Here is a 12820-nt window from a genome sequence, read left to right on the forward strand (position 1 = left end):
ATTCAATTTTGGCAGAGCATGTATGTTTAAGTTTACAGTTTAATAACTACTGTAGCAAGATGATGGTGGGCCAAAACTGGTATTTTTTGTATGAAACGAAATATTTTGTGACTGTTTAGCTAAATTGCTACAAACATTTGGGAACAATCATCAAGTTATAAATAGATGGATGCAGTGAGCCTATGACATGTACATTTTTTGTATTATGATTGTCATTAAATTTTTAGAACTGCAAACTTTCTCAGAAATCCTCTATGTGCATTTGTGTGCTAGTGTTTACTATACATACACAGCTCAGACACAAGCAGCTTAATTTGTGTGTGCCCTTCCCCCACAATTCTTTTCTTACTTAAATCCAGCAATGGCTCTCACTTAAATGTACTCCTCCAGTTTCAGAAATTAGCAATTCAAGGCAGTCCATTCTGAGCTTGCCTGTCACGTTCCCTTCTGGTTGGGATTGGCTGCCAGTCAGCTGCTGGCATTACCCAATTGGCTTGGATGTGGAATCACCCAACAGAGGCAGATCTTTTCATTTGTACTCGGTGACTGTAGCTTGTGCAGTTAAGCTGAGCGGAAGAGCAGAGGGCATCATTATACAAGAATTAAAGTGTGTGATCCCTCTCACAGATGTGGCTGTTTCAAAGATGCATATTCTCTATCTTCTTTCAGACAGATGCTCGTGAGCCTTCCAAAGCCTTGGGGATTTTTTCCCAAAGTGATTGTAATAGCCCCACTGAGAGCAAATTTCTAACGTGGAAGAGCAAGAAAACCTCAGAGTCTAGGACTAATGTGATATTGAGATCATAAAACTTGCTTTGAAGGGGTTAAACAGCCAGTGGACAGAGAAAGAGATTGCCATGTTTTTCTCCACTGTGGAGCACCAATGTGTTTAGCTTCATGAATAATAGGTTTTACCAAGATCCTCAAAATGCAAGGTAGTTGATACTGAGCTAAAAAAGGAAATGGATATTTGAGCTGTACAAAAATCTGTTTGTCTGTGGATAAGGACTGTTCCTGAACTGACTCAATGAGGCTGCATGGGAACCCTCTGGAAATGCTGCAGTCTTTTCATGGGCATATTTTTCATGGAGTTATACATTGCAATGCAGAATGGTAAAAGGTTTATTATATAAGAGGTGTCATTTTACTGTGAAGCTTTCTTAGAGATGTATTGAAAAAGGTTTGTCTTCCTGCCTAACTGTGATGATAATAATAATGTGTCCTGTCTTCTTGTTTTAGTTTACAGGACACTGGAATTGGGTTTATCCTTGTTATAGACCGGAGACAAGACAAATGGACTTCTGTGAAAGCCTCTGTCCTTCGGATAGCAGTAAGTTCTAAAAGATTCCAAAGATCCTGTGGGCTCTTGTTGGCTTATGTTGAAAGTGCCAGTCATTTTTTTTCCTTGCAGGGCATTATCTTTTTTGATACTTCTACTGCGGTAGTTTATTCTCCCACTTTGGCTCAGCAGATAAGGGCAAAGAGCCATGTACGAAGGCAGGAACTTGCAGCTTAGGCTCTGCAATACTGCTGAGGTGGATAAGAAGATACATATGAGCTCTAGGCAATTATGAAGGCAATTATCCAGTATATGGACACTGAAGGGAGCTATTTTTTCAAATTACTTAGGGGACCATTTTAATTCTTGTTTTCCACATACCTGTGAGTTCCTTGGTGTGAGTAACTTCCTAAGCAGAAAAGCCCTCCATCAATGCAGATCTGCAACTTGTCACTAACTTTAGGTCCTAGAGAGCTACCCAGGGGTTACTGGGAGGGTAAGTGATAGCTAATACAGATAGTGTGGGTCAAAGATAGAACTTACACCCAAGTCTTCCTGCCTCCAAGAATGACTTTCTCTCCATTCTTCCATGACTGCTTTAGGGACCTATATAGCTGGAAAATAATTTTAATTCACCAGGGCAACAAGGTAAATTGAGGCAGATCTACAAATGCCTTGTTTTAAATGATTATTTTCTTGATATTGGTAGTTGTGTCTTGAGCAGGGAAATAATTATCCATCTGTCTAGAATTAGCTGAACACAGTGTCGATGTTGGATACTGTTATGTTTTTTTATTTCTTAACCAACTTATTTTAAGCAAAATCTTTTGGCTACATTTTTTAAGAGGGTATTTTTCTAAGGTTTTTTTTTATCTAATTGAAAAAGTATACACTGAGCTGGTCTCTTTTTGCTTCTTTCATGAACTTTTTGTTCTGTCACTTAGAATGTTCTAATCCTAGGAATGGTGACCTTTAAGAAAACATCAACATTATAAACATATTTCCTTTATGGAACTTGGCATTTTCTGCCTTATGCTACAGTTCATATGTGTACATGTCTTGACTTTCCTCCTAGACCATAAACTTTTTAGTATCACTGATGATGCCTACCTAGCCCAGTATCTTATCTCATAGTAGGTGCTCAGTAAAGGAATGAATCTAGTTTCTGGTAGATGACCACTTAGTCAGCTCAGAGAGAAGAAAATATACTCCATTGTCAAAGGCAGAAAGAGATGACCCCAGCCTGCCTTGGTAACTCATTCCCATGTTTAATGACACTGACAGCTACAGAGATAGACTTCTTGAAACTTTATTCCTTGATGCTGCCTAGCATGGTTCCTTGTACTTAGTGAGCAGTCAATTAATATTTATTTGAACTAATGAATGATGAAGATCAGTGAAGATGGGGAACAGGAGGTCAGCTATTCAAATTGTCCTTTGCTGTAGTACTAGATTTATACAGATGAATGAAATTCACAGAAAATCTAAAACCTTTCATCTTAGCAGGTATTTTCCACCTCTCCTTCAACTAAGTTTATCATCAGAGCTAGAGAGGGCAAATTTTTGTGATTTAAATTTTGACTCTTTTCCCTTCATCTACCAACCTATCGAAGGAGTGGCTCTTACATCATAGCAAAAAGAATGATCAGGCTTCATCCTGAATAAGAATAATGATAGCCATCATTTCCATAGCACTTGTAAGTTCTGTAAAGCGCTACATATGTGTGTATACATACATACATATATACATACATCCATATGTATATATATATATGTATTTATGTATATATACATAGACATACAAATTTTATTTGAATAAGCAAGAGTTGACTGTAATCCATCATAGATTTAAATGCTTTAAATTTTCCTTAACACTTATACACACTGGGCTAAATAATCAAAGTTCCCATAACCTTTCAGTTTCAGTTTTGTTATCCAGTGCTTGAATCCTGAATCTTTTCTGAGGGTTTCTTATCCTTTTAAAAGAAATACGGTATAACCTATATCTGATTGTTTACCATCTCAGAGAGGGTGGGAAGAGAGGGAGGGAGGAAGGGAGAAAATTTAGAACTCAAAACTTTTTAGAAAAATGTTTAAAAAAATTGTTTTCTGAGTTCAAATCTGGCCTCAGACCAAACACACGACACTTACTAGCTGTGTGACCCTGGGCAAGTCACTTAACCCTAATTGCCTAAAAAAAATTGTTTCAACATGTAATTGGGGAAAAAATAAATATATTTTTAAAAAATAAAAGTATGGAGTTTCTAATAGTGGCAACTGCATTGAGACCTTAGCATAATGACACTCCTACTTATTCAGCTTCTCCTTATGTACTTTGTCATACAGTTGCCTTCAAAGGTCTGCCAATGCCCAGTGCTACATCTTTCTGATGTGGTTAGATGCTACTCTAACGTGTTAATCTTCACCTAGAATTTCTTCTGTCTTTCTTCCCTAATTTGTCCCCCTGGAACTTCTTCAACAAATTCTTTGGGAATTATCCTTCAAATTGGCATTATTTTCTTATTCCAGTATTGCTTCCCAGTTTGAGAAGTAAACTTGATTACAACATCTTTTGAAAGGGAATCCAAATATATCAGGCAGTTTTGAGAGGAGGCCATATTCTTTATAATCAACTTTTATTTCTTTTTTAAATTTTGTTTTATTTTGTTTTGTTTTTTAGGCAGTTGGGGTTAAGTGACTTGCCCAGGGTCACACAGCTAGTAAGTGTCAAGTGTTTGGTCTGAGGCCGGATTTGAACTCAGGTACTCCTGACTTCAGGGCCAGTGCTCTATCCACTGCACCACCTAGCTGCCCCTCTTTTTTAATTTTAAAGAATTTTTAAAATATGTGCACATATATTTAAAACTATTTTGAATATTTTAATTAAATTAAAATAATTTAAAATTAAATACATATTTAAAATTCTTTAACATATATAAATTATATACATATATGTACATATATTTACATTTGCTACCACTATCCTCATCAGACAATAAGTAAAGTCACCCAGGTGATATTTAAATACCTATTTTAAAATGTGTTTCCCTGAATTCACTTTGTTAACAAGTTTTCTTAGTATTAGGCTAGATGATAAATGAGACAGGCAGCAAGCTGGTAAAGTGAATAGGAATTGAAACTTCAAATCAGGAAGACTTGAGTTTGATCCAATCACAAACACTCGCTATATGACCCTGAGCAGGTCGTTTACCCTCTGGTTGCCTCAGTTTCCTCATCTGTAAAACAGGGATAATAATATCTACCTTCCTGGGTTGTCATGAGGATCAAATGAGATAATAATTGTAAGGAATTTTGCAACCTTAAACTACTATATAAATGCCACATATAAATAGCTTTTGGGGCTGCCAGGTGATATAGTAGGTAGAGTCTGGGCCTGAAGTCAGGAAGACTCATCTTCATGAGTTCAAATCTGGCCTCAGACACCTACTGACTGTGTGACCCTGGGCAAGCCACTTTTTTTTGTTTTGTTTTGTTTTTTTAGGCAATTGGGATTAAGTGACTTGCCTCAGTTTCCTCATCTGTAAAATGAGATGGAGAAGGAAATGACAAACCACCTCAATATCTTTTCCAAGAAAACCCCAAATGGGGTCACGAAGAGTCAAATGCAACTGAACAACGATAACATAATAAGCTATTATTATCTGCCTCTGCTCCAATCCCTATCTGTTGAATTCTCTTCCAACATGGATTGAAACTGCCCCATCAAGCTTTCCACAAACCCTTCCCTGTCCCACTCCTAAGTGAAACTGATCTTTCCCTCCTCAAATTTCTCCCATCTCTTAACCTGGAAAGCCATCTCCTTTGAATTGATCTCCCTTTCTTTTGTATCCTAATTATTTGTGTACATATATCCCCTATTAAGTTCTTAAGAAGAAGAAGAACTGTAAAGTATCTTATAGAGGTATCCCCCCAAGGCCTTGCCAGAATGTCACGCAAGCAGGTCTGTAAAATGTTAATTGAATGAAATAATATCCTAGGGTAAACGGCAAAAGTATACTGTTGTTTTACATTTTTTTAAATGTAATCTAAACTAGTCTTTATAGTTAAGTCTCTTACCAGCTCTTTTTATTTCTATATTCCTACTTTATTTTAATTCTGAGCCTCCTAGAATATGGGACTTCAACAATATGTGACTTCAACAATATGAGTATCTTCCCTACCTATCATAGCAGAGGTTCTTAACATGTTTTTGTCACGGTCCCCTTTCACACTCTGAAATTATATACGTCTCATAATGTATTTAAATGCTTAAAAATACATATTACATAATCAAAATATTAAATATCAATAAATAATTTTAAAGACATATTATGTAATCAAAAAGGTTCTTAACCTGGGACCAATGAACTATTTTTTTCTTTTCTTTTCTTTCTTTCTTTTTTTCTTTTCTTATCTTTTTTTTTTTTGGGTTAGGCAATGGGGTTAAGTCCAGGGTCACACAGCTAGTAAGTGTCAAGTGTCTGAGGTCAGATTTGAACTCACGACTGGTGCTGTATCTACTGCACCACCTAGCTGCCCCAATGAATTTGTTTTTTTTAATAGCTTTATAACTGTATTTCAATATAACATTTTGATTAGCATTTAAGTTCCTTGAGAATAATAATAGTGATGAGGATGATGATAATAAACATTTGTATAGCATTTACTATATGCCAGGCACTGTGCTAAGTACTTTATCATTATTATTTAATTTGATCCTCACAACAACCCTGGGAGGTAGGTGGGTGATATTATTATCCTCATTTTACTTACAGATGAGGCAAACAGAGGTTAAGTGACTTGCCCAGGATCACACAACTAGAAAGTATCTGAGGCCGAATTTGAACCCAGGTCTTCCCTACTCCAGGTCCAGAGCGCTATCTACTGTGCCACCTAGCTGCATGTACTGTCGTTGCTTTATATTATAAACTAGAGCTAAGGGCTCTTGGTACATACTAAACTTAAATCCTTTTTCATTTATTCATTCATTCATTCATTCATTCACTTAATTCAGACTACTGCATCTCTTTAATTTAGTATGAATGAAGTATAGGAAAAGCAAAATATTTATTATTATTTGTTATTAAGTGTTTACTATGTGCCAAGCAGCATGTTATGTCCTTGGGGTATGAATCCAAAATATCAGACAGTCCCTGACCTCAAGAAACTTACATTCTAATAGGGTAAGACTATACATACGGAATGATGGCTGGAAGGGGTGTTTTTAGTCTAGGAACTGACAGAAACAGGGCAATTGAATGACTAATCTTTCCAGGACACATTTTATTTTTGTTTTATTTTTAGATTTTATCATTTTTTTATTTTATTAAATATTTCCCAATTACATATAAAAAAATTTAACATTCATTTTTAAAAATTTTGACTTCTAAATTCTCTCTCTTCTTTGCACCCCTCTCTCGCCCCTTGAGAAGGTAAACAATGTAATATCAATTATACATGTGCAGTCATGCAAACATATTTCCATATTGGCCATGTTGCAAAAAGAAAACACACAACCCTCATGCCCCCTTAAATATAAAAAAAGTGAAAAAAGTATACTTCTGTCTGCACTCAGATTTCATCAGTTCTCTCTCTGGAGGTAGATAGTATTTGTCATCATGGGTCCTTTAGAATTGTTTTGGGTCATTGTCTTGATCAGAGAAGCTAAGTCTTTCATAGGTGATCATCCTTAAAATATTGCTGTTACCATATACAATAGTCTCCTGGTTCTGTTCACTTCACCCTGCATTGGTTCATATAAGTCTTCCCAAGTTTTTCTGAAACTATTTTGCTTGTGAATGACTCATCTTTTCCAGGAATAGTAGAGTTGTTTTGATTACTGTTCCTAGAACAAGAAAGGGTCCAGCAAGTAAAAATGGGAGCATGGGATGAATATAGAAAACCACTTGGATGACCTGAATCTAAATTAGATATGGAGAACTATCACAATCAGGAACCCAGGTTCCATACTGGGAGGCCTGAGGTGAGTTTGGGATGAGGAAGAATAGGATGAAGATGACCAGGGAGCAACTTTTTGTAAACTTTTTGGGAGCTGCTGTGTATAAAAAAAAAATATCACCTTGTAATGGCACTCACTGAATTTCTTGCTTAGAAAATCCACTTCCAAAACCGAAAAGTCACAACTTGCCACATGGTGATGCAAATAAAAGAAAAAAAAGTAAGTTGGTGATAAATGTACTTGTTTATCAGTAAATATCTTTGGCAACTACAATGAAATTCAACATTTACATAATATGCTCTAATTTTAGAGCTATGTTTGGTACTACAGGCTGAGTGGATAACACAAGCTTCTATTTTTGGGATACTTGGTATATTTGGTTTGGAGAGTTATTATGAACTTGGTATTGAATGGGCCAATAAGAGGCTTTGGGAGCAAGAATTTAGAATTACTAAAATCAGATTGCTTCTTTCATTGCTTTTTCCTGGTTCATCTTTTCTAATGTTTCTTGCTGTCCTTACCTACTCCTACCTTTACATTGAAGTCACTGAGTTAAAGTGCATATGTTGATTTAATTTGGAGACCATGTCAAGATCTTCATAGGATTTCCCTTTTTCTTCATCCTCTACAAAATACTGAGCTGCATTTTCAGGATTTTTTTTTTTAGTCATTCAGTTATAATTTATTAAGTATCTACTATGTGCTAGGCACTGCACTTAGCATTGGGGATAGAAACAAAGACAAAAGAAAAATCCCTACCCTCAAGTAGCTTATAATCTAATGGGAGGAGAAAACAAGTAAGTATATGTGTACAACATGATATGGACAGGATAAATGGGAAATAATCAACAGAGGGAAGGCACTAGAATTAAAAGGAACTAGAAAAGGCTTCCTATAGAGGATGGGATTTTAGCTGGGTCTTGAGGGAAGCCTGGGAAATCAGGAGGCAGAGATGAGGACAGAGAGCATTCCAGGAACAATGGATAACCAGAGAAAAATAGAGCGTCTGATCTGAGGTATTCCTCAAGGCAAGGAAGTCACTGTCATTAAATCACAGAATATGTAGTTAACATATAAAGTGTAAGAAAACTAGGTGGCTAGGTTATGAATGATTTTGAATGCCAGAGGATTTTGTTTTTGATCCTTAAGGTGATATGGAGTCAATGGAATTTATTGAATAGGGTGGTGACATAGTCAGACTAGCACCTCAAATAAATATTTATTAAAAAAAAGTTTTTTTCAAATATTTATCATGAGCACTGAAATGCAAAATGACCAAACATCCCATGAAATAGTGTTTCTTGTTGCCTTTGGATAAACAATAAAACCTATTCCACCAATTCCTTTATTTTCCTCTTCAAGGAGGTGAGCCTTCAATTTAGCTATATAATTCTCATTATTTTGTTTTATTTATAGTGGAATGTCAAGTTTAATATGATTCAGTTCCTTCAACAGTATGTTCATTCATTGGTGACTGGAGAAGATTCTCACATTCAAGAGTATCTACAGCTATTTTAAAGTTCAAAAACTTTTAAAGTCCCCAAACTTTTGCCTTCCTTTCTGCCTCCATTTCTATAGAAATAGAAGGGAGCCACCAATGATTGAGGTTAATTCTGCATTTGGCTTTGTTTTATGGGTTTCCATGAATAAAGATTTCATGCCCTAGTGACTAGCCTACTGGTGATCAGATTCTTCATTCTTTGCTAAGTTGGTTTCAGAAAACAGACTGTTTTTGAAACCTTTCCAGCGTAAGGGTCTCCTCCATGTCATACTGGACCATCAGGATAGGACTTTGGAGAGGAAACTTATATAGCCTTATTTCGAAATAAACAGCCATATAAAATCTAGGAAACATGAGTCAAGTTCTTACTTTCATTGAAGGAAGATTTTAGGAATTCTGCCTTTGAGTCTATTATGCTAGTTGATTCTATAGAAAGATACTGAAATATAATTATAGAAATAACTTACTACTGGATATATATAATTGGTTCCTTCTCCATATTAGGAATAATTATGGAAAGTTTGGCTGGACGACCACAGGTTTATGGATTTAGAGCTGGAAGGGACCTTAAAATCATCTTCAGAGATTGTTAAACTATGTTCCGTGAACTTAAAAAATGTTTTTTGATAACTGTATTTCAATATAATTGGCATCCTTTAAATCTTTATGTATTTTATTTTACACATTTAAAAATATTATTCTAATAAGGGGTCCATAGGATTCACCAGATAGTCAAAGGGGTCCGTGACATATACACAAAAAAAGTTATGAATCCCCAACCTAGTCCACTCTCTTATTTTATAAATGAGAAAACTGATACTTAGGTTAAGCAGCTTGTTCAAATCTATACAGATAATAAGTGTTATTTGAATCCAGATCCTTTGACTTGAAATCTACTGCACTTAAACATGGGCAAAGTTTCCTAAGCTAGAGCAGGACTTTTAAAAACTATTTTGCAAAGCTCAAGTTTCTCAAAGAAGTTTATTTGGATTTTATGTATTACTATATGAGAGAAGTTGGACCTTAGGTAGTGGTATGAAATTATCATTCTAAAAAACATATATTTTATGTTTCCAGTTTTCTCTCATTACAGTTCCTTTCTCTTCTATCTGTAGGTTATATTCACATCAGCAAATTCCATTTAGCATTGTTATTAGATGCCTTCTCTCTTAAAGGCACAGTTAGATGCTAAAAATATATATAGAAAAAAGGGAAATAATTTCTGCTCTCAGAGGACATTACATTCTCACCCCAACTCCACCCCTGCCAACTTTGTGTTTGTAGCTAAGGCCCACATCATAACTTCAAACTTGAAAGGAACTCGATCCCCTACTCAAAAGCAAATAATATAAATAGGATTTCTATAGGTAGAATATATGTTATATTGATCTTACTAATGCCTAGGTAAAGCAAAACATAAGAAAGACTGAAATGCTGTTACAACTACCATCTTCAAACATACTACCCTAATATTTATTTATCAATAGAGCCCTAACTAGATATTTTTGTGATTTCAGCAGTCCAAATTTAGGGAGTATACCATAAAATTGCTACTGAGGGGGTGGAAATATGTTAGAAGATGGATGAGCTCACTGGAAATGCAGCCAAAGCAGAATTTATTCTTGGTAACTGGATGCTAATCACAATTGTTGTATGCTGCAAAAGGCCACACACAAATGTCTTCAGTACTCTCTAAATATTAGTACCTTGGGCTAAATCCTCATCACCCCAACCTAGTTACATATTTATATTTTTTTAAATGAATGAAAAAGCATTTATTAAGCACTTACTGTTTCCCAGGCACTATGTGCTAAACTCCGGGGATACAAAAATAAAAAGCAAGGCAGTCCCTGATTTAAAGGATATTGTATTTTTTGAAAAATAGCTTTTCTTGATATATTTTGTTTTTCTATTTCTCCCTGTATCCTTCCTTCCCCCTGCTCCCAGAGAATCATCTCCTGTAATAATTTTCGTCAAGTACATGGGAAGGGCAGCTAGATGGTGCAGTAGATGGAGCACTGGCCCTGGATTCAGGAAGACCTGAGTTCAAAATCTGGCCTCAGATACTTGACACTTTCTAGCTGTGTGACCCTGGGCAAGTCACTTCACCCCATTGCCTTGCCAAAAAAAAAAAGTACAGGGGGAAAAAATCTCAGCAAAACTTATCAACATATTAATGAAATCTGACATTATAGTAGTGTTCCACTGTAGACTGTCCAACACCTCTGCAGATGTCTTCTCATATCTCTTCTTTGGGGCTAAGGTTATTCTATATCCTTTTTTTTTTTAAGGCATTTGGGATTAAGTGACTTGCCCTGGGTCACACAGCTAGTAAGTGTCAAGTGTTTGGTCTGAGGCCAGATTTGAACTCAGGTCCTTCTGACTTCAGGGCTGGTGCTCTATCCACTGCGCCACCTAGCCGTCCCTATTCTTTATCCTTTTACAACCTTCATTTTTAACTGTGATGGTTCTTTCCATTTATTTTGTTGCAGTCATTGTGTATATATTATTTGCCTTGCTCTGCTTACTTCACTTCACATCAGTTAATGTATTTCCATGCTTCTCTTTTCATTATATTGTTTCTTTCAGCATAGTAATACTATTCCATGATATTAGTGCACCACAATTTGTCTAGCTATTCTGTAATTTATGGATAACTACTTTGTTTCTAGTTCTTTGCTGTTGCACAAAGTACCACTATAAATATTTTGGTGTATATTTCTTATTACAAATAACCTCCTTAAAGTATATGCCTCATAGTGGAATCTCTGGGCTGATGGATATGGACATCTCAGTCACTTTATTTGCATAATTCTAAATTGTTTTCCGAAATAATTATAGCAGTTCATAGCTCCAGTAACAGTATACTAATGTGCCTATCTTTCCATGACCGCTCTAATACTGACTTCTTACCTGTGCCAATTTGATGAGTGTGAGATGAATCCTCAGAGTCATTGTGTTTTCCATTTCTTTTATTATTAGTGATTTGGAATATTCTTTTGTATGACTTAATAATCTGTAATTCTTCTTTGGAGAATTATCTGTTCATATCCTTTACCACTTAACTATTGGGGAATGGCTTTTGATCTTATATATCTTTGTAATCTTATTTATATCAAGTATACTTTTCAGAGAAATCTGATACAAAGATTTTTCCCAGGTAACTACTTCCCTTTTTGTCCTAGATGCTGTCCTAGTCCTGTATGTGAAAAAGCTTCTCAATTTTATTTAATTAAAATGATCTTTTTATCTTTTGTACTTGCCTCTATCCCTCTTTGGGTAAGAATTCACCTGTTGCCAATAGATGTGAAAGGTATATGATGTACTAGAGTTCTGATTATTCATGAGATTAGCATTCTCTCAGATATGGGCAACTAAGTGGTGCAGTAGATAGAGAACCGGGCCTAGAGTCAGAAAGATCTGAGTTCACATGTGGCCTCACACATTTGCTAGCTGTATGACCCTAGGCAAGTCACTTAACTCTGTTTGCCTCAGTTTGCTTATCTGTAAAATGAGCTAGAGAAGGACAGGGCAAACCACTCCAGTATCTTTGCCAAGAAAACCCTGAGTCGGACATGACTAAAACAACTGAATAACAACAAAACATTCTTTCAGACAGACCTCATCTGCTAACTCTTTTGTCTAAGGGTCTCTATCTCCCCTGTGGGGTGGTGGTCTTCATTCCTTTTATCCCCTCAGCTGTGAGGTTGCTTCTTGCTCTGGGTGCAAAAATTCCTCCTCATGGCTTTGCCTCCAGCCTTTTCATATAGCTGATGTCAAAATTATCTTCAACACCATTTCCAACCATCTGGTAAACATCTCCACTGGATGTCATACCAACATGTCAAATAGAACATATCTAAAACCAGAATCATTATCTTTCCCTGTAATCTGACTCTTCCTAACACTAATTTCCTCCATTATTAACCCAGGCTTGAATTTTCAGAGTACTTTTTTATTCTTTCTTCACCACATCCCCCAGTTCCTAAATACAGTTGTTTATACTTCCACTGTCTGTCATGTCTTTCTCCTTCCATCCATTCCTTCTGCCACCATATTAGTTCAAATCTTCTCATGTAAA

General features: G+C 35.9%; 1 protein-coding gene across 8 annotated transcripts in view; it reads left to right on the forward strand.

Moving 5' to 3' along the window:
- Positions 1-12820, forward strand: part of LOC114046234 (guanine nucleotide exchange factor DBS-like) — a 366695-nt gene that overhangs the window by 296594 nt on the left and 57281 nt on the right. For all 8 annotated transcript variants that reach the window (XM_027866483.1, XM_027866484.1, XM_027866477.1 and 5 more), the window contains one exon: positions 1240-1330. In XM_027866483.1, coding sequence (XP_027722284.1) covers positions 1240-1330 — 91 coding nt within the window. The remainder of the gene's footprint in view (positions 1-1239; positions 1331-12820) is intronic.

Source organism: Vombatus ursinus, unplaced genomic scaffold, assembly GCF_900497805.2.
Source record: "Vombatus ursinus unplaced genomic scaffold, bare-nosed wombat genome assembly UNPS02014781.1, whole genome shotgun sequence".
NCBI lineage: Eukaryota > Metazoa > Chordata > Mammalia > Diprotodontia > Vombatidae > Vombatus > Vombatus ursinus.